The 22,562-nt window shown below is 40.6% G+C and overlaps 1 protein-coding gene across 4 annotated transcripts in view; it reads left to right on the top strand.

The window, feature by feature from the left end:
- The first annotated feature begins 3,945 nt into the window (after window positions 1-3,945).
- LOC108437497 overlaps window positions 3,946-22,562 on the top strand; it is a 72,528-nt gene continuing 53,911 nt past the window's right edge. For 3 of the 4 annotated variants that reach the window (XM_017714627.2, XM_037544950.1, XM_037544958.1), the window contains exons 1-16: window positions 3,946-4,083; window positions 5,785-5,835; window positions 7,163-7,320; window positions 8,861-8,931; window positions 10,049-10,214; window positions 10,853-10,990; window positions 11,114-11,291; window positions 13,976-14,115; window positions 15,536-15,639; window positions 19,313-19,478; window positions 19,564-19,749; window positions 19,861-20,013; window positions 20,673-20,817; window positions 21,007-21,165; window positions 21,261-21,379; window positions 21,480-21,695. In XM_017714627.2, coding sequence (XP_017570116.2) covers window positions 4,008-4,083; window positions 5,785-5,835; window positions 7,163-7,320; window positions 8,861-8,931; window positions 10,049-10,214; window positions 10,853-10,990; window positions 11,114-11,291; window positions 13,976-14,115; window positions 15,536-15,639; window positions 19,313-19,478; window positions 19,564-19,749; window positions 19,861-20,013; window positions 20,673-20,817; window positions 21,007-21,165; window positions 21,261-21,379; window positions 21,480-21,695 — 2,226 coding nt within the window. In that variant the 5' untranslated portion in view covers window positions 3,946-4,007. The remainder of the gene's footprint in view (window positions 4,084-5,784; window positions 5,836-7,162; window positions 7,321-8,860; window positions 8,932-10,048; window positions 10,215-10,852; window positions 10,991-11,113; window positions 11,292-13,975; window positions 14,116-15,535; window positions 15,640-19,312; window positions 19,479-19,563; window positions 19,750-19,860; window positions 20,014-20,672; window positions 20,818-21,006; window positions 21,166-21,260; window positions 21,380-21,479; window positions 21,696-22,562) is intronic. The other variant, XM_037544953.1, reaches the window with a different exon arrangement.

Consider the following 22,562-nt stretch of genomic DNA (forward strand, 5'->3'; position numbering starts at 1 on the left):
CTGCGGCCTAGGGTGTCCTGGTGCCATGTGCACTTATGGACATCCTTGTGTTCAAACATGGTGTTCGTTATGGACAAACTGTGGTTTGCACAGAAGTCCAAAAACTGAACACCACTCGGGTTCAGATCAGAGAGGCCATTCCTCCCAATCACACCCCTCCAGGTCTTACTGTCGTTGCCCACGTGAGCGTTGAAGTCCCCCAGTAGGACAATCGAGTCTCCAGGAGGAGCACTTTCAAGCACCCCTTCCAAGGACTCTATGAAGGCTGGGTATTCTGAACTGCTGTTCGGTGCATAAGCACAGACAACAGTCAGGACCCGTTCCCCAACCCGAAGGCGTAGGGAAGCTACCCTCTCGTCCACCGGGGAAAACCCAAACATACAGGCGCCGAGTCGAGGGGCTATGGGAAAGCCCACACCTGCCCGCCGCCTCTCACCATGGGCAACTCCAGAAAAGAAAAAAGTCCAGCCCCTCTCAAGGAGATTGGACCCAGAGCCCAAGCTGTGTGTTGAGGTGAGCCCGACTATATCTAGCCGGTATCTCTCGACCTCGCGCACCAACTCAGGCTCCTTCCCCGCCAGTGAGGTAACGTTCCAAGTTCCAAAAGCCAGTTTCAGCAACCGAGGATCAGAACGCCAAGGCCCACGCCTTCGGACACTGCCCGATCCACAATGCACCGCACCCCTACTACTGCCCCTCCCATCGGTGGTGGGTCGATGGGAGGGGGGACTCATGTAACTCCTTCGGGCTGGGCCCGGTCGGGCACCATGAGTGAATGCCCGGCCACCAGACGCTCGCTGGCGAGCCCCTCCCCCAGGCCTGGCTCCAGGGTGGGGCCCCGGTAACCCTGATCCGGGCAGGGTACACGAGTCCTGCTTTGTTGTCCTCATAGGGGTGGTTATGGATCACACTTTGTCTGGCCTGTCACCTAGGACCAGTTTGCCATGGGAGACCCTACCAGGAGCTTTTGCTCCAGACAACATAGCTCCTAGGGTCCTTCAAGCACACAAACCTCTCCACCACGATAAGGTGGTGATCCATGGAGAGGTATTGTACTTTTACCTTACTAATTTCTTCTCTATTTTTGATCTTAATTCCTTACCATTTAAACCTCAAGTTCTATGTTTATCTACTTTTATCTTTTACTCACTGTTATTTTAAATTTTATTTTTAATTTAAAATGATTAAATGTAGTTATTATTTTATTTAGTTATTATTTAGTTATTATTTTCTTTGTCATGTCAATCCCTGTTTTTGTAAATGCTCGGCTACATTGAAAATGAGGGTTGCCCTCAATGTACGTCCGAGTCAAAATAAAGGTTGATTGATAAACAGCTGTATCCTGCAGTACACAGTGTAAAAGAAGAGCTCTGCAAAAGAGTGAAGCTGTGCAGTGATAATAGTGCAAACACACAGTGGTTCTGTGCCAAATGCATTGAGGTAAAAGCAGTCCGACTGCGCTGTCGCACTGCAGGACTGCTGTAAGCAGTTTTCCTTTGTAGACATGCATGCATTTCTGCAGCTTTCAGTGGAGAAATTCCCCCATAAAACACGTAATGACTCAGAATGGAAATGTTGAATTTTTAAAAGGAAAAAGAAACAATTTCTACCAAATGTTCTGAGAAGCGGGCGACACGGTGGCGTGGTGGGTAGCGCTGTCGCCTCACAGCGAGGAGGGCCTGGGTTCGATTCCCCGGCCGGGCGACCAGGGTCCTCTCTGTGTGGAGTTTGCATGTTCTCCCCGTGTCTCTGGGTTCTCTGGTTTCCTTTCACAGTCCAAAGACATGCAGTCAGGCCAATTGGACATGCTAAGTTGCCCCTAGGTCGGTCGGTCTGTCTGTCTGTCTGCCCGCCCTGTGATGGACTGGCGACCTGTCCAGGGTGTATCCTGTCTTCCGCCCGATGACTGCTGGCATAGGCTCCAGCACCCCCCGCGACCCTGACGGAGAAGCGGTTTAGAGGATGGATGGATGGATGTTCTGAGAAGCCTAATCCAGCAGAGCAGCAGAGGGCGCCAGATGATTGAGTTGTTCTGCGACATGAGCTGAGAGCTTTTAAAGAGCATGAACAGGAGCAGAGCCAGTGAAAAATGGCTGGTCAGTTAAGCCTAAATTTAAATTAAAAAAATTTTAAAAAACTAGTTTTAATCGACTCGAAAACTGACTTCGATTGAAGGAATCATTCGTTGACAGGGTTTGTTTAGGTTGAATAAAGCGAATTAATTTACTTCTAACCACATGAAGTCATTTTTTTAACTTGATATGACAAGTCATTTTTTCACAGTGTACAGTTTCACACTAATATGCCGCTGCTGTGGGAGCAAAACCTTGTTCCTGACATATTTTGAAAATGCCTGTTGGCCTTTGCATTGTGTGTACGCTTCACGATGAATGGACCGAAAGAAACGGCCCAAAATGACTTGGAAAAAGGTCTGGTTCCATTGACTTCCATTAAAGGTCAAGAAGGTTTTTTCCTTCTCCTGTGAAGTTCCCATTTTGGAGATTTTGGAGGTTTTTTTCCAACAGCAGCGATACATATATATATATATATTACACAGACCACATTTTAGGTTTTATTTTTCTCTACATGTAAAATTAGAACATCAACTAAACACACACACACACACACACACACACACACTCACACACCTAAACACACACAATCACACACACCCACCCAGACACACACCCGCTGACCCAAAAAACACAAAAGATGGTATCAATATACAAAGAAGAGGAAGACAAAAAAAGAGGGGGGGTGGGTGGGGGTGGGGTGTCCCTCCAACTCCCTCCTCAAGTATTTGCCCCCTTCCCAATTTCTTCTGTTTTTGCATATTTGCTGTTTTGCATATTTTTGGCATAGATGGTTCTGGATCATGCTCTATGTTTACTATATGACCAATGGCAGGTCTAGGCTGGAGATTATAGATGGTCTAGGCTGGTCTTCTTATAGATGCCTTCCTTCTCCTGTAAAGTTACCATTTTGCAGATATGCCAGTGATATATATAGTTTATTTCTGTCTCAATGAATGCCTTGACTTTAACATAATCATTAACCTCTTCAACTCCTGGAGGCCACCGGTGGCTTCAAACCGCACTGTCATGTTCTTCATAACGTTCATATTCCATAAGCTCCATTCAGAAGCTGGGAGTCGTGTGAGGCTGTAGCTCTTCTCTCCAGTCTAATAGACGGTGATGTCATTTTAAACCCTTATAATAAAAGAAGCTGAACTTTGTTTTTCTACTGAAAGTCGAGCCGTTTTTTCCCCAAATCTGGGCTCTAAACTATAAACAGATTACTTTTATGAAATAACAAATAGCATCTGAGATTTTTGGTTTTCAGCAGTAAACTGTAAGCAATTTGTGTAGATCATAAAACACATGTTCTGTTAATTTTACAAAAAATAAATAAAAATGGGCATTTATTTCATGCAATTACGATTTGGTCCCGAAAATTCAGATGGGCAAACCACAATATACTCTGGAGAATAAGGGGTTCAATAGTATAATCCTGTAAATATCTTAGTCTGAATGCTGCAGACCGTGGTTCAAACTGGTCCTCAAACTGTGGCGCTCAAAAAAATAGTATGAAAGCAACTGAAGCAAATGCACAGGCATGTCAATGAATGAATACATAAATAAATTCAGTCGTCTGCCAAAGTTTTGCTGAAACGACATGTTTTGTTGTTGTTCTAGGTAAAAATAAGTGAACACACTTCTGCACAGTTTAATGCACATTTACTGCTTATTTTTATAAACGCCGCCTGAGCAAAAGTGTCTAGAGACGATTTGCAAAAATAAACTGAGTTCAAAGCAAGTTTTTCACAGCTTTGAGCTTTAGATGGGCCAGTGGACTTCAGGCCTCCTGCTGAGGAACGTTCTCCTCATTGGTTTCTTTGGAGGTTTGCAGAGACTCAGCTCAGCCAGCTTCATCCACTGACCTGCCTGCTGCTGTCCAGAAATGTTCAGTCCTCACAGACGGTGTAAGACATCACACTGACCGCCCCGATGGCCATGTCTCCGATGGGTCTTCTGCTATTTGGAGATTCTCTCTGTGTTATGCTTCTGCTCAGCGTCTTCAGTGGTAAGTCGACTCATTTTTAGAGCTATTTCGAATATGAACAGAGCTTAATGACCTGAATCGCAACATGTTGAAGTTTAAACACTGAACGGGACTCAGTTCTGCTCCAAAGTGAAGAATCACTGTCATATTTATAAAGTTACTAGTAATTCAACAGTAAAAGATGTTTCAGGGTTTAAAAGTTATTTTAACAGAAAGTTATTGAATAATAAATAAAATTTTTATATATTGTCAAGTTTTCTGCCTTGACATCACCACTTTTACAAAATATATTATAAAATATAAAATATTATGGATATTAAAGGTATTACTTAATTTTAGATATTTTATGGAAACTTCATACTAGATATTAATATTATTAGAACTTTATACTTCATATAAATTTTACTTAAAATGTAATTCTAGATATTATTTCCTTAGATCTTTATTCTAAATATCACATTAGAATTTCATTCTAGACCTTCATCAATTTTATTAGAACTTTATTTTGGATCTTGATTTTATTAAAACTTCTTCCTGGATATTCATTTTATTACATTCTAGATGTTCATTTTATTAAAACTTTACTGTGGATATTCATTTTATTAGAACTTTATTTTAGTTATGTATATTATAACTTTATTCTGGGTATTCCTTTTATTGGAATTTTATTTAAAATATAAATTTGGAATTTTATTCTAGTTATTAATCTATTAGAATGTTTTTCTGATGTTCATTTTCCTAGAAATAAATATTCTAAATATAGATTTTCTTAGGATTTCTTAGAATATATATATATCTTTTAGTAGAACAGTAATTGTTACTTTGTGGATAGTTTACAGGTCATATGGATGTTTGTAATGAAGTAGTTCTGGTTTAAAGGACCCATTAAAAATTTTTGTTGTAAACTCCTCTTACATTTGTCAGTTTAACATACCAAAACAGTCTTAATTCATTTTTACATGACCATTTTATGTACAATTACATTTATTTACATTTGACCATTTTACCTCTCTTTATCTTCAGGCTGTTATTACTGTGCCTTTGATACTGATATATGTAAATGAGCTCACTTCTGATTGGTTACTCTTTATTGACCCTGTTCGAAAAGCAGTCAGAGCTGAAACAGTCCTTCAGTGTGAGTGGTTAGGCGGAGCTAAACTGCTGTAGGCTAAATAGATGGGGTGTATGTAAATGTGTTGCTTTTGCCACATCACAGAAATTTACAAACCCCATCAAACTCTTTTATTCCAAAAAAATGACATGGGCCCTTTGTCGGCTCACAGCAAGAAGGGTCTGGGCTCGATTCCCTAGCTGGGAGACCAGGGTCTTTCCTGTGTGGAGTTTCCTGTGTGGGTTTCCTGACATGTGGTCAGACCAATTGGAGACACTATATTGTCCCTGTGTATGCCTGTTTATCTACCCTGTGATGGACTGGTGACCTGTCCAGTATATTTCCTGCCTTCTGCCCAACGACTATTGGGATAGGCTCCAGCACCCCAACGATCTCAGAGGATAAGCAGTTTAGATGATGAACGAATTAACAACCGCACTTTTCATAAAGATGACCGTCAGGAAGATAATAACAGTTCTTAATTCTACAGTGCTTTTGGAAACTTGGTGCTGTCCAGCTAGTGATGGTTAATATATTTATGACTACTGTACTCATTAAATGATTTTTTTTCCCCGATTAACTTCTTTATTTTTCTGTTTCCTTTATGCTAGGCGAGTGCCATACAATCCATCATGGTCAACTCTGCAAACCTACTTGCCCTGGTGAGACAAATGATGCGAGAAAATCATCCATGTAAAGTGGGACAAAAAATATGCACCATCATTTATTAGCAGTTTGGACACTGACCTGACTGCGCATATCATCAATGTCCAAAAAACACACAAAAAACCCCATTTATCTCTGTTTTTATTTCCTGCAAAGTGACCGTTGTTTACTAAAGCAATAAGGCTCCACTTTGCATTGTGCCTAACAACACCCTTCCCTGTGGTAAAATTGTAGTATTGCAAGGCCTCAAGTGGCTTATTACTTTTATTAAATGGCAGCCATATCATAAAATATGATAAAATACACAATTTTTCTGAAAATAGTTCAAGTTATTATTAATAATAATCGTCATGAACAAGTATTCCGCCAAGAAATGTAGTTCCTTTAGCATATGGTATCGTTGCCAAGCAACCATAGAGCGCTGAATGAGGAGAACAGTCGCCCATTGTTGTATATTGCGGTCGTTTCATGAATTTTTAAAGATTTTGTTGTATAACGATGGACATATGATAACACAGCACTGTTTAATGCAAAAAACCTCACTTTATAAGTACCTGTTGGTGACCAAATGAATTTCAAATGGTGCCCTGCTCCCTACACTGTGCACTACATAGGAACATAAATACTGGATCCTGCAGCCCAACAGTGCAAAAATAACTAAGAAAGTCTTTTGGGATTCAGCCTGGGCTTTGACTCTGGTGACTTCTGACTGAAACACAAGCATTTGAAGTGTGTCAGTCAACTGATATTTTTAGACGTTTATGCAGCAGTTTTACAGTTAATCATATGGTAAACAAACCTGTGATATTAATGATGGACTATGCTTTAGCTGGTTAACTAGCTGACCAGCCTAGTTCTTGTGAAGAACAAAAATTGCCTCTCAGTTTAAACAAAAAAGGAGTTCTTACATCATGAGTATACTCGGTGGTCCATGCGAGCAGCAATAGAGTCAAAGATAGGTGTGCATACATAGTGGATTTTACAACGGCTTCAAGCACGGCTCAGCCAATCAGATTTTAGGACCGGAACCCTTTTATAAAATGTTTAAGCCCAAGTATAACATCATCCTAAACACTGTTGTACCTCTACAATTACTGGAACATGTCCTTATTAATATGTTTGAGCCAGGCAGGTGTGTTGTTGGCAGGGAGGCTGTAAAATCCAGTGCTTCTGATTTGTGTAACTTTCATAGTTTTAGTGACTTCATTATTAGTCTAAATTGTAGAACACAGTTATTAAAACTTTCTATGATTAGGTGCATTCCAAATGTTTGACTCCGGACCCAATGAGAAAACAGTTCCTCTTTATTGTGCACGGTTTTAGTGTCGGTGAACATACCCAAAGGTCAGAGGCACACGTACAGGTACAGCACCACCATCACAAGCTCCCTGAAAGGACCCTCGTCAGCAGGCAGCCAGCTGGCCTTCGACTGCGTGGTCGACATCGACGTCCATCCAGGGTGTCCAGATATGGTTTTAAGGGTACGTCTGTGGAATATTTACTTTGGATTTTATGCTCCTGCTCCCATTTCCTTTTTCACACTTATGGCAGAAGAGGAATTTATTCCGTTTAAAATTTTTCGATTTACCTCAAATGTTGATCAGCCAGAATGTGTTTGGTGTCTGAAGTTTGCTTCCTTAGGTTTACACTGGAGCTATGGGGCCAATGTAGCTAAGAGACAATGAAATCTTTTACCCCCCCCCCCTCCCCCCCAAATGATAAGATGCTAACAGCTTGCTTAAAGGGTTCATACCATGGAAAACTGAATTTTGCTCACTGATTTAAAATAAGACCCTATTCCATGGGGAATTTGCTTCGCTTTAAGCTTCAGCTCAGCTATAGCTGCTTTTCTCACATCTCTGGCAGGAAGCATTTCCCCAAAAGTGGAATAGTTTCTTGTAAAATGTCTCTTAATGTTCAGTTTTTTTATGAGGCTGAAGTCGGCGTCTCGTTTGCCAGCGTCTTGTTCCATTTTTCACCTTAAATGGTGCCGGAGACGCCTACATTCTGCATAATGTAACTGCAATGATGTTCATTTTAAATCTTTCTCTTTGCCTTTTCGTTAGCTACTAGCCGGGTGATACTGCTGCCTATGCTGCTATGGTGATGCAGCAGTCTGTGTGCCAAGGGTTAAGGTGTGAAAGAGCAGTTCTACATTAACTCCAGCATTTTAGACCATTTGTTGCTAAAACTGTTTTGCTATGATCAGCAGAGCTTTATTTTACTATAAAGGACGATTATTTTATTATTACCTAAAATCTAATTCTGCTCTGGAGCCGCAACAGGGCAGTAAAAGAGCCACATGCATCTCCGGAGCCACATGTTACCCATTCAGCCTACAGCAGTTTGGCTCCTCCCATTCATACTGAAGTTATAAGGAGTGTTTCAGCTGTTATATGTCTTTTATATAAATATATATATATATTAGACAATCTTGTGTCTCCATTTTTGTCATTTTTCAGTTTTTAACATGATTTAAACATGCCTGTGGCCCTTTATATTTTGTATAAATTTCATGATATCTGGATCAAAATAAGTGGCCAAAAATGACTTGTAAAAAAGTTTGGTTCCATTGACTTCCATTAAAAGTAAAGTAGTATTTTTCCTTCTCCTGTAAAGCTACCATTTTGATATGATTTTGAGATATAAGGTTTTCTTCCCACAACAGTGGTATATAATTGGATAAGAGTAAACATCTTGAAGCCTGAATTTTGTTCGTATCTGGTTTACTTTTTCAGCTTCAGACACCACACCATTAATTTACACAGACATATGTGTAAATTAATTTTTCACTGAATCATCGCTTCAATATTCACTGCGAGAAGTCAGCTATGAAGCAGTTTTTCCATTCCTTCCTCATTTTATCTAGTGCATCTAGTTATTCATTTAGAATTCCGTATTTATTGCGGTGTTCAGGCTGTTTTATGCATAATGGGATGGATAAAGTGCACTGTATCTTGATCTTCCATGATGACTCTGGTGCTGTTTGTATCACACTGAATGCTCTCTTATCATTTGCAGATAAGAAACCCACAAATTAAGCAAAGCTCATTGAAAAAGGACAATTCTGTGCTGCGTCTGAAAAACATAAGGTAAATCAGACACTCTTCTCTTTAAGACTGCCTGTGTTTTGTATCATATATTCTAGATATTGACTCACATTTGTCATTAAAGGTAACAGTATGGCACTTCGAGACATCGTGGAGTACAGCTCAAATGTCTGCTAATGTAGCATGTAGCTGTAGCACTCAAAAATGTGGTTTTTAAATGGTTAACTCCTCTAGGATGGCTTATTATGACAGACCACATGTGTCAGGCTCCAGTCCATGTGGGCCACAACACTGCACACTACCTCATTAGACACACTGATTCAGCTCATCAGCTAATTAGCAAAGCCTTCATGAACTGAATTCAGAGTGTTAGATGAGGGTAAACGTAGAACTTTGACTCTGAAGGTCCCCAGTTTGACATGCCTGATATGGACTGATACTTGTTTCCCATGTGTAACTATAGCATTCATGTTTTTCCATTGAAAACGCATGCATCATCTTAGCCTTGCTTTATACCATCTTAGCTTTGCTTTGTGGCATCAAATGAGCTTGAACCTATCAAGGTCCAGTATATGAAAATATGGTAAAGGCAGGATGAGGCAGGTGCTGAGGTGGGCTGCAAAAGGCAGCATAAGGCCAGCACATGCCGGAGCCCCATGTGCCAGCAATGGCCACGGGAAGCGAACTTAAGGTGCAAACGGTGTAAATGTGCCCTCAAAGGTACAATAGTGGTTTTAAGGGCCAACTGTGTTCCTTGAAATTCCTTGAAAGTTCCTTTTGAAGTTTTGTGGTGTGGAGTCGATACAACTTAAAAATCTATAATTACAGTGAAGTATGGCACTATTATGTTCCCTGACTAAAAGGTATTGAATATGTACTTTTGACGGTACCACCCCATTGACAGTTTAGTACCTTTTTTCTGGGAGTGGAGTATAAATTTCAGTAAAAATATGAAGATATGACCAGGCATCCACTTTCAGTTATAGTTAATGCAGTGTTCAATTGCTCTGCAGTACTGCGTGAAATCCACTATATTCCATTCAATCCGGTGATTAGTTTTTGATCTCTGACATAGTTTCTGTGCAGCAGTCAGTTGCACTGCAGTCATCTCCTATGGGTTGAGAGGTTGAGGGCCCATCTGGTGTTTTGCTTTTGGCAGAGAAGCGCTGGAGAAGAACCCCCTGCGATTCCTGCTTCAGGGGGGAAAGGTCACAGCCCTGTGCCAGCAGGAAGCCGAGCAGGTGTGGACGCTCAACATTAAGAGAGCCATACTGAGCATGCTCCAGACGTCCCACTCCGGACGAGCCAGGGAGACGGTGAGAGAGGTAAGAAATGTCTCAACAAATGGCTTTCCTTACGCACATGTATCGCTGTTGTCGCAACAAAACCTCGTATCTCCAGAATGGCAACTTTACAGGAGAAGGAAAAAAACTCCTTTACTTTTAATGTAAGTCAATGGGACCAGACATTTTTCCAAGTAAGTTTGGCCCGTTTCTTTTGCTCCATGCATCTTGAAATTAATTCAAAATGTAAACGGCAACAGGTATTTTCAAATGATATAAAAAACTGAAAAATGACAAAAATGGAGATACAATATGGCATCATGCTGGTGTTGTGGCTTGGTGTTGTCATGTTGAAATAAAAATGAACATCCCTGAAAAAGATGTTGTCTAGAAGGCAACATATGTTGCTCCAAATATGTATACATATCTTTCAGCATTAACAGTGCTGACACAAATATGCAAGTTACCCCCTAATATAACCCCAAACCATGACAGATATTGGCTTTTGAACTTTACACTGGTAACAATCTGAATGGTATTTTCTTTTATATCTGGCATGATTGCATCACCTGTGTGATGTTTTTGAACACTGTCTATACTCTTAAGTACTCTTTAATTTATACTTTCAAAAATTGGGTAAAAGTCTAAATCCCTTTACAAATTCTCTCATATCTCTACAGACTGACATATTTGGGACGTGTATGAGCTCATATGAGCAGAAGGGGCCTTTACTGGTGAAGACTCGGCATCTCCAGCAGTGCCTCAGAGACAGAGTGAATGAGTTTTGGTGGCAGTCCGTCCCACTGATGGAAGACACGGTAAGTTAATCATAATTCACTGTTTTGATGTGTTAACTAGAATAATCCAAGCACTTCTTTAAAAGGTCACAATAATTTAGTTTGAGTTTAGCTTTATATGGATTTATTATATTGTTCTATCAGACAGTGAACGCCAGCCTCAAATGCACCCAACACTACGGCACAACTGTGATGGACAGGGTGAACTGCACGGAGTCTGTGGTGATGATACCATTGTCTGGGTCACTTGATGTAGCACAGACGAGCACTGTCTCCACCCTGACTCTGCTGAGAACTCTGGAGGGGATACAAGTAGATTCAGGTAATGGCTATGGAGCGACTCACTTTTGGTCATTTATTTCTTTACTTCTTTAATTTTGCACTGGACCAAAGTCCTCATAGGAAGCTCCTGAGTGGCCCTATCATTAGGAGATCACAAGTTCGATCCCTGGTGATGCTACAGCCATCTGTGATCAGGAGTCCAAGAGAGCACAGTTGGCCTCGCTCTCTCTGGGTGGGTAGGATGGAACCCTGTCTCCCCCCATCACTCAGCGCAATGCTAGCCTATAACAGAACTGGTGGCTGGCTTGTTGAGCTGTCCATTGATGTTGTGTTAGCAGCAGTTCAAAAAGTGGCGTCACTTTCTATGAATGTCACGTTTGTAAGCCTCTATAGACACATTCATAGCATGTTATAATGCATTCATAAGGGATCATAACCATGGCTATAAATATTTATAAAAATGCATTACACATTATAGCCATGCTTATTGTGCATTATGAATTGTTAACATGAGTACTGTTCATAACACATTATAAGAGTTCATAACTTGTATTTGTCCGACTTAAGTAAAGTACTTACTGAAGGATTTATTGAAACACTAAAACATAAACAATAAAGCTCATTACAGGCTTCAAATGTCAGAGTTTAAACTAGAGCTGCCCTCAGTAATGTTTTTGTACTTGATTTGCTGTGATGTAATGTACCATTTAAAGTGAGACGCTGGTTAAGAAAAGCAAATTGTAGCAATAATTTGTTTGTTCAGGACCGAAGCCCCAAAGAGCCCCAACAACAACAATGGCGAGATATATAATACTGGAAATCTCAGGGTGTAAATAAACGTTGTATTTGTCTTTAGCTTAGGCTCTCCACGCTGGGACTGACCTCTTTGGCACTGCTAGTATAACATGTTATTAACACTACTTATAATGTATTATATTAACAATTCATAATGTATAATAAACACACACACGCACACATTTTCTAAGCCGCTTCTAAGGGTTGCGGGGGGGTGCTGAAGCCTATCCTAGTAGTCATCGGGCGGAAGGCAGTATAATAAATATGGCTATAAAATGTAATGCAGTGTAAATAATTTTTATAAAGTTTTATAACCATGTTTTTTAATGCCTTGTGGATGCATTATAACATGTTATAAATGTGTTTATACATGCTTACAAAGGTGACATTCATAGAAAGCGTTACCAAACAGTCCTTATAGAAAAGTCTGCTCACTCTGTGGCCATCACCATCAGGCAGTTATTTACAGCCATACAAGACCAGACTCCTCTTTTGTTGAACGAAAGAGATGAAAACACTTGAAATGTCCAATCAGCGTTTCAAAAACATATTTCACTCATAAAATCTGACAACAACCTCATAAATCTCATAACGTTTGTAGCTCAATATCTAGCTGCTAGCTTCAGGTTGTTCTTTCTACTCTGCAGACAACTAAGGGGGTTTCCCCACTCATGGCCTGGCCAGCAGGCTGGCTGGCTCTTTTTCTTGAAGGGTGGAAATTTCCCTGTAGACGCGATGTTGAGCATTACAAGCTTTCCCATTCATATTTCAACATTTATAGTCTCTGACTGGAGCTATGAGGCTAATGTAGCCAACAAGTAACAGAAGCTTCTGGATAGCAGTTAGCATTGTGCTAAACTGTAACCCTAAATCATCAACACTTGCCTCAAACTTCATTGAGTTGCTTAGTAATCTCAAATAGGCTTGACTGTGTGGTTTCTGGCCGTATATGACACTATTATCTATAAAAATGGACCAAAGTAAACTTCAACTTGAAGTAGACTTCAAGATGGCTGCTACAGCTACTGCTATAGGACAAGCTTTTGTCCATTTTTAGGTAACGGTATTCCATACAGTGTTTTAATTTGGGATCTTTGCTTATTTTAATGGGTCTGCATTGGGTATATTGAGCCCGATCTACTTCAGGTTCTTAGTGTCCATGAGGTGCTCTTTGTATTGACCACTAAAGTCGTGTTGTTATGCCCATATTAGCAACTCTGGGTCTAAGATGGATTTCTCCATTTCAAAAATGAATTGGATTTTTGAAAACCACAGCTTGCACACCCTGGAGTTAACAAGACGTTGCCAAACTGGATCCAACGTACGTTTTAACTCTTAATGCCACTGGGTCCTCTGAATTCCAAATTTGGAAAGTGTTCATATGAACGTTAATATGTCTAAAAAATGTCTTTTATTTTAAACGTTCATGTTAAATCTAGAAAGGTCAAGAAATGTTCATGTGAATCACCTTTAGCTCAGTGCTAACATACTACTAGAATCCCTTAGGGGCGCAAGCAGAAAATTGTCTTAGACGTGTTTTCATCAGTTTTGGCTTAGAGTCTCTTACAGTCATGGTTTGCTACGGATAAATTGGTGTGTCCAATCTACAGATTTGACTTTATTATCCCAAAACAACTTTCAGCTGAGTATCACCTGATACCCAGTGGTTGGGGACATCCATAGTTACAGTATAGATAGAGTGTTAGTCTCATAACTCTAGTGCAAAACTTAGGGAACATGCTTCAAACACCAAACATGTCTTGGCTCACTAATCACATTAGTGCATTTTTAGTGAATTGTGTTCATTTGATTTTTCACTCAGTTGTGTAAACTGGATTTTTCCACTTTAATATTCTGAAAATCCTGATAAATTAATCATGTCTACCACTTTATATGCCGGAGAATTGAGAAACTTTCATTTTCTATCAGGGTTGCAGGTTGAAGGTTACTTGACTGATCTGAGATTTACGGTGGAAGCTCTAAGCCCAGCGCGAGGAGGAGTTCGCTCAGTTCCAGACGTCTCCAACACTGTGAGGAGGCTGTGTGCTCACTCTGCGGATCAGCAACAGGTCAGGCCCTGCTTTGTCACCTGAATGCCTCTCATTGTCATTCGGCATTGAAGGTATTGATTAGGGAACTTCATAATTGATGAAGATCCTAAAGTATGAGCTCAGTACAAATCTGTGGCTATTTTCAAGCGTTGAAATACAAGAATAGCCTGATGTTTTGCTTTTGTATTCTATATATAGTTAAATTTCCTCTACTGTGGTAACATTTGTGTATTCAGGGTATTCTTAATAATAATGTTGGATCATACCAAAATAATACACTATATTGCCAAAAGTATTTGCTTGTCTGCCTTCACACGCAACTTGAATGACATCCCATGGCTTCTGGTACTGTGGCCAAACAGTTCTATCTGGGATTCATCCATCCATAGCATGCTGTTCCAAAAATCCTGGTCCTAGCCTAGATATCCCCGCAGATCAAAACTATTCTCAAAACTATTCTATATGTCTTTTTCTAATGGTAGATTCATGCACTTTGACAGCAACAGCTCATTTTTCACTAGATACGATGACACTGCAGACTCCAATGACAAAGAGAAAACCAGATCAGATATCTGAGGTTTAAATAAAACAGGATATTCGCTAACAGTGTTGTAATCATTAGCACCTGATTAGGTGCACTTGATTTCAAGTTGACATGTGTAAAGTAGTGATATACACTATATTTTCAAAAGTATTCACTTGTCTGCCTTCACATCCATATGAACTTGAGTGACATCCCATTCTTAATCCATAGGGTTTAATATGATGTCAGCTCACCCTTTGCAGCTATAACAGCTTCAACTTTTCTGGGAAGGCTTTCCACAAGGTTTAGGAGTGTGTTTATGGGAATTTTTGACCGTTCTTCCAGAAGCGCATTTGTGAGGTCAGACACTGATGTTGGATGAGAAGGCCTGGATGGCAGTCTCTGCTCTAATTCATCCCAAAGGTGTTCTATTGGGTTGAGGTCAGGACTCTGTGCAGGCCAGTCAAGTTCTTTCATACCAAACTCGCTCATCCATGTCTTTATGGACCTGCTTTGTGAATGATTCTGCAGAAAGTTGGTGACCTCTGCCCACTATAAGTCTCGGCATCCGCTGACCCCGCACTGTGACCGACCACTTCGTGGCTGAGTTGCTGTCATTCCCACTTCTGAGAGCGATCCATTCTTTCACTAATGTTTGTAGGAGCAGTCTGCAGGCCTAGGGGCTTGGTTTTATACACCTGTGGCCATGGAGGTGATTGGAACTCCTGAATTCACTGATTTGGATCGGTGAATGAATACTTTTGGAAATATAGTGTAGAATCCATCTGAGTTGTGGTAAAATGTGAAATTTCATGCAATTTTCCATACAATCAGAGTCAAACTGATTTTCTGAGGTCAGACATTTCCATGCCTGGTCTTCATGTGTCTTGCTCTCTGCTGTTATCTGCACTCCAGCAATCAGAGCTCTTCCTGAGTCTGGCCCTCCAATTGAGATCTTTGACCCTCCAGCAGCTGAAGGATGTCTGGCAGGAGGTCTCCTTTAAGTGCCGTGATGACTGGTCAGTGTTCAGTTCACAAAGTTCCTAGGTCTCCCAGCTGGACAGAATCATGAACTAAACAGCACAGGACTGACTGAACTGTGCCACAGTCAGACTGTTCAAAAACACATTCAGCACTGGATTCATCAAATAACACTCAATGTACAAGATCACAAAATAAGACAAGAACATCCAGTAAAACAACATGCCAGTATATCACTGCTGGCAGAACAAAACCTTGTATCTCCAAAATGGTAACTTTACAAACTCAAAGAAATATTTCAGCCCAAAAGTTGAAACGTATGTATTTTAATTACGTCACTTTCCCATTCCGTTTAAATACATGAATCCAATGTAAAAAAAAAGGTATAATAATTTGTATCTCCATCATGCTCAATAAACCTGAATGAATTAAATAGATAATTAATTAATTAATTAATTAATTTAATTAGAAGTGCTTGTAGGATTTATGCAATTCCTTTACACAACATTTATGTATTTATAAAGAGTTAATAGGAGCTTCTGTATTCACAGCACAATTACTAATACATTGTAAATGTATTAAAAGAGAAAACATGTTAAATTCACAAACATTTACTGTCGTCCAAACTGTAGTAACAGTATTTGAGACTCTTCTAAAAGTCTAATGTGAAAGAAATAAACAGAACTTTACAGATTTCACCCGTGATCAAATTCCCTGCTTTAGAATTTCTATTCACTCCCAAATTAACTGCTAATTAACGCAGATGTTTATGCGCACAACTTTCCTACTGAGGTGCAGCTCTCATGCTAACCATCACGCCAGTTACCCAGCTAACGCTATCAGTCACTTCATGCTATGCTAACGTGTCGAGGTAAGGTCACCTATAGTTACAAAAACCATGAACTGTTGATTTGCATGTTAATGGAATACAACTTTATATACCGGTTCACAATAAATCCCTCCCATTGTTTGTTTAATCTACCTTTTGTATCCGTTATCATGACAGCAGACCTAGCAAGGATTCTAGTTAGCTAGTTCATTGGTGATTGTCTAGAGTATCTCTCAAAATAAGCCAAATGAAACATTAATATCTGGTCAAAAACATTAAAAACACAAGTTAATGAGTGTCACTATTTCACTGCAGTCGCACTGAATAACAAAGGATGGCGGAGATTGTAAAGATAAAAAGAGCCATTTCATGTGCATCACACCAGCTGAAGCAGTTTCCAGCTTGATGAGGCGTTTCCTGTTACTCTGGCAGATAGACCACTGCAGCCGGTTGGGCCCATGTTGTTATGCCCATATTAGGAACTCCGGGTCTAGGCATCATTTCTCTACGGCCAGAATGAATAGGGTTTTCGAAAAATCGCCTGTGTTAAATACAAATGTTCCGAACTGGAAACGTTTTGTCCCGTGAACATTCTTCTCTCAAATATCACTGCATCCTCCGAATTACGAGGTCGTTAAAGAGTTGAAATATGAATAGCGCTACATATGAGCTAAAGCTATTGTGCACTGAATTCACATCATTAGACTGGCAGGCTCCTTAAGCGGGTATTGGCAGTAAACATTTCAATGTTCAGGTTTAGGGCAGATGAGAAGAAGTCTGAACAAAATCACCAGGTTTCCCTGCAGTTCTCTCTTCTTCATCTGGTGCTCACTGAAACATGATAGATCTCTCATTTTAGCTTGATTTGAAGTGATCTACAGCACTCAGGCTGATTCAATACAGACTCAGCTTAATAATCCCTGCTGACCCCCTGATAAACTGATTTAGGCTCTCAGGATATCCTGATTATTATTTTAGTGCCAGCAACATTTTTCTGTAGACATTTTCTCAGGACATTCGGCAGATTTTTGTTCGACTTTTCCCGTTCCACCTTAAATGGTGCAGCAGTCACGTTCTGAACTGCTGCGCCATTTAAGGTGGAAAGGGAAAATTCGAACAAGCAGCTGGAGAAAAAGAAGCTGACTTCAGCTTCATGGAGGGTTGAAAGGCGTGATATGATGAGGTTTCACTATTAACGCTTACCAGCTGAGTGACATTAACTTATTGTTGCTGTTTAACAGAACCGACAGGTCAGTATTTTGTCTAGTTTGCTAATGTTTGTGACAGCTACTCAGAGCTGCTGCACCATTTAAGGAGGAACGGGAACATTCAAACAAGAAGTTGTGAAAAAAGAAGCTAAATTCAGCCTTGTAGTTTTAAAATAGTTTAGTATAAGGTGTTTTAGCCTATCAAAATATCCTACTAAGAGGTTTTATTTACGAGTATACCCGTAAATATACGCTACAGTAAGACGTTTCGGTAAGATAGCACAGCTCGTCAGAGCACCGGCTCAGCCCGCCTTAGTTTCGTGTAGCATAGTAACATCAAATTAATGTGCAGGAGCTTTAGCTCACATGTAGCAACATTCGTATTAAGGCTCTTTAACAACCTCGTTTTTCAGAGGATCCAGTGGAAAAATGTACACAGAACAAAACATATTGGGTTCTGAACATTTTCATTCACCACAGGGGGCGATAGAGGCGATTGTTTTTGAAAACCTTATTCATTCTGGCCATAGCGAAATGGAGCTGAAACACAGAGTTCGTAATATGAGCATAACGAGGACTACAGAACGACACATGACTACAGTGGTCTATGAGCACTGCCTACTGATTAGATTTAGTGGACAAATCTAGGTCTTATACAATTCAATTAAATCTGTTTTAGATTTATTCAAACTGGGTTGCTTCTAATCAAAAAACTGTTTAAAAACTCCAGCAGTACTGCTGTGTCTGTTCCACTCATACCAGCACAACATACACTAACACACCTGCACCACATTAGTGTTACCGCAGTGCTGAGAATGACCCACCACCCAAATAGTACCTACTCTGTGAGGGTCCATGGGGGTCCTGACCACTGAAGAACAGGGTAACAGAGTATCAGAGAAACAGATTGTCTGTAACTGTAGAACTACAAAGTGCAGCTATACAGTAAGTGGAGCTGATAAAATGGACAGTGAGTGTAGAAACAAGGAGGTGGTCATGATGTTATGCCTGATCAGAGTATTGATTTTCCTCCTTTTTGCTAATGGATCAAACGGTCCTGTTAGAATGTGATGAAAAGTTCTTGTTTGTACAATACATTTACATTTTTGCAGTGTTTTTTGTCCATTTCTGACATTGAAGCCAAATGGACAAAGTCTGAAGTGCAAACTCAAATCTGTCGATACAGAACATAAATCTAAGTCATTATTATCTGTGTAATACATTTAATGGAATTACACAGAATGAATGATGTTGAATGTAAAGCAAAATGCCAATAACTCTGGACCTCTTAGGGTTAAACAAGAACAAAGTGTCTTTAAAAGACCTACAGCAGAAATAGTGGAAACTGACCCTTTGAACAAGCTTGGAAACATTATGTAGCATGTTGTCTACTTCAGGCTCTAACTTTAATTATCACTGCTGTCAGAACAAAACCTTGTATCTCCAATTTTCAGTTTTTGAGGTCATTTGAAAATGTTTATTGTTCTTTACATTGTGTGTAAATTTCATGATGAGTGGACTAAAAGAAATGACCCACAATGGAAAAAAGTCTGGTTCCTTTGACTTACATTAAAAGTAAAGGAAGGTTTTTTCCTTCTCCTGTAAAGTTCTCATTTTGGAGATACAAGGTTTTCTTCCGACAACAGCGATATGTTCACTGTACTGTAATTACAGGCAGCCCCTGATGGAGGCGCTTCCTGCCTGCGGCTCTGAGAGTTGCATCCACTTTGGTACAAACCTCATCCTCAACAATGAGATCGATCAGGATCATGTCGGCTCTCTCCTCAGCACCATCGCGTTCGCTCCCTGTCCCACGCCGTCCATGATCGGCCATATCAGTGTGAGTTCTCCTGCCCCTGAAAAAGAAATGTATTATCCAGATATGACACCCTGCCACCATCGTTTACTAGCATTTTGTCCCTCAGGCTCTGTTGAAGCTGCCTCTGGTTCGTTTGAAGACTATTCTGGCGCTATCCTCGCTGGTTCACCGCCTCTGCCAAAGACAACAGGCTCCATGCAGCCAGATGGCAGAAGTCCAGCAGTTTGTGCTGGTTCTGAAGGAGGGCCTAGCACAGGGCTGTGGAGAGCAGGGTGCTATCCCAGTCACAGAGGTTAATCGTTTTTGTTCAAGATGTTTTATTCAGTAGTACTCTCTACAATAAACATATATTTATCTGTACCATTTGACTGGAAGCCTGTTTTCACCTTTCTCTCTGACGCAGCTACTGCATGTCCTGAAAGCAGTGGAGAACATAGGCCTGGCTGCTACAGCACTCGTCCCTCAACTGAACAGCTGTATTCTCAACCACTCAGCACCGCTGGAGCTTCGACTCGCTGCTGTTCAAGCCTTCAGACGCATCCCATGTGACAGTCAAGTAGGTATTAACATGGGCAATATGTAAGAAGCATATTGGTCAGTCACAAGTGGAATGCTGATAGTTCTCAACAAAATCAGTGTAGAAATTCTGTTGGAACTTTCAATGAATACCGCATTTGTGTTCGTCTTGTGAGTAGAAGAAGAGATGTTTTATCGCTGCAAAAAATGGCATCTTGTCAACTGAAATGATCTCAAATCTAGTTGATATGTCTAATATTTCTCATGATGACCAATGGAGAAATGGGTTTGTGCAATCAGGAGGGACCTAGGAGTAAACTGGCCTATGAAGGGGAAGTAGCAGTACCTTTGTGACCAGCATAATCACAGTTTAAAGTTGATGCTGTTCCCAGTAATGTTCCAGTGGAACAGTTGCCAAGTTGGTCCTTAAAAGCTGTCAGCATTTGAGAGAGCAAGTGCTCAACAAAGTGTAGATTTTGTCCACTATACCAATAAAGCAGCCAGCAGAGGTGGCATGTGTGCCTGGTTAGCTTTTGGCCAAGTAGCTTCTTGCCAATTGCTTCATCGAAGACCTCTGTCTCACTTACTTTAAATTAGCTGACCAGAATGACCATAATTTTTGAATGGGTAAGGTCCAATGTTCGTCTTGTTGTCCACAAGACTGCAGGCCAACAATGCAGTAATGCTATCTCTCTTCAGAGAGGAGTCCTTGCTTGGGCCTACCAGCAGCATCAAGAGGATGTGGAGGTCAGAATCGCTGCGTATCAACAACTCATGAAATGTCCTGACCAGGAGGTGTTCAGGATTGTAAGGGATACCTTACACAGTGAGACATCCACCCAAGGTAAGACATGTTTGATAGCTTGCTTCTTTTGTTTTGCACTGGAGCTTTGAGACTCCTGTAGCTTACATGCTTGCGATTACCATTGTGCAGTTGTGACTATAAGCAACAAGATATCTAAGAGAGCTATGGTTCCTTTAATGCTTTGTCCCAAAAAACCCTTTTCAATCACTGAATCCTCTATGAATTCAGTTGGGTCCTTCGTCTGGAGCCACCTTTTCAACCTTCAGAAGACAGAAGACCCTCTGAAGAAAGATCTAATGGAGTCTCTGCCACATGACATCATCAGTAAAGACTTCGAGGCTGAACCATGGAAGTACTCTTCATTCGTGGACTTTACCACAGATGCTGGTACGTTTTGAGTCACTCTGTCGATCGTTTGAGAGTAAATCACCCGGACTTTGTTTCGTCTATGACATTTTTGTGTTCTCTCATGTGTTTGCAAGGATCAGCCATCGCCAACATTGAAGGAGCCTTGGTTTTCTCACCTAAATCCTTTCTGCCACGTTCTACCATGGCCAACGTGACGGTTCACCTCTTGGGCAGATCATTTAATCTCTTGGAGGTGGGAAAAGGACACTTTCTTCTTTCTTTTGAATGGTTTAGTTCATCCCAAGGGGAGATAGTTGGAATTGCCTCTCACTGGACTGTTGTGCTGCATTCAGGTTGCGCTCAGGATGGAAAACGCAGAGCCTTTTCTCTGGAGAATGTTTGAAGGTCATCATGCCTCTCCTGTTGAGAAGCCTGCCGGTCAAACACAATCTACATCACATGGGATGAAAAGGAATAAGAGAAGTGAGGAGAGGTGGCCAGACCAGCAAGAAAGAGTGATTCCGAATGATGACTGCAAGTCCAACATCTTGAGTCCCCTTAAAGCTAAGGTGAATTGCCAGATTTGGGGGTTTCTGACGCAAATGTGTGGTATACACAATCATTTTTTTCTGGTTTGCCATGATTCAGAGGTTCCAGAGTGGTTTAAGTGGTTTGCCCCTTCATCATGAGTTTCAAACCCAGCTGATGCTACGACTTGTAAAAGGAGATAATGTGTGGCTGCTTTCTTAATCGGTGACCTAACCAAGGTGCAGCACTCAAAATTGAGTGTGTTTACGTGCGCTAAATAATCTGATAACTGCAGAAAATCAAATTTTGTCAGTAATCTGATCGACATGTGTACATGCACTTCAGTAATCAGATAAATGGGAAACTCTGGGTCTACATGAGTCAGACAGTAATCAGATTTCTGCTTTTGCAACCAGCCAGCAAACTCACAAAGGACGATGTGACGCTAACGTAATGTAAAACTCAAACTTCTTGCTGCGGCTTTTGTTTTTTTAACATCGCGCCACTTTACCTGGAAATATGAACAGACATCATCTGTCTAAATCCTTCATTCCGTCAACATGTAGTTGGTTGCTTGCTTATTTCCAGTACTGCGGTCTGTTTTCGCACATGCGCAGACTGAGAAATCCAAAAGAAATCAGAGTAAGAGTTCACATGCGCCGAGGAGTCTGATTACTGAGCTAAAATCCAGGATTTCTTACTCGGATCTCAGAGTGTGATCAGATTATTGAGGGCATGTAAACACACTCACTGTGAGTTAGGAGAATTTGGAAGAACTCCGTGCCCGCGAGTTAAACATGTTTGAAGTAAGTTGGCTTAAAATTTTAAGTTGACCTTACTTTTCATTGCATATACTTGAAATGCTGCTTTTCGATTATCATGTATAAATTTAGTTAATTATGACCGAT

The sequence above is a fragment of the Pygocentrus nattereri genome, chromosome 2 (genome assembly GCF_015220715.1).
Source record: "Pygocentrus nattereri isolate fPygNat1 chromosome 2, fPygNat1.pri, whole genome shotgun sequence".
NCBI lineage: Eukaryota > Metazoa > Chordata > Actinopteri > Characiformes > Serrasalmidae > Pygocentrus > Pygocentrus nattereri.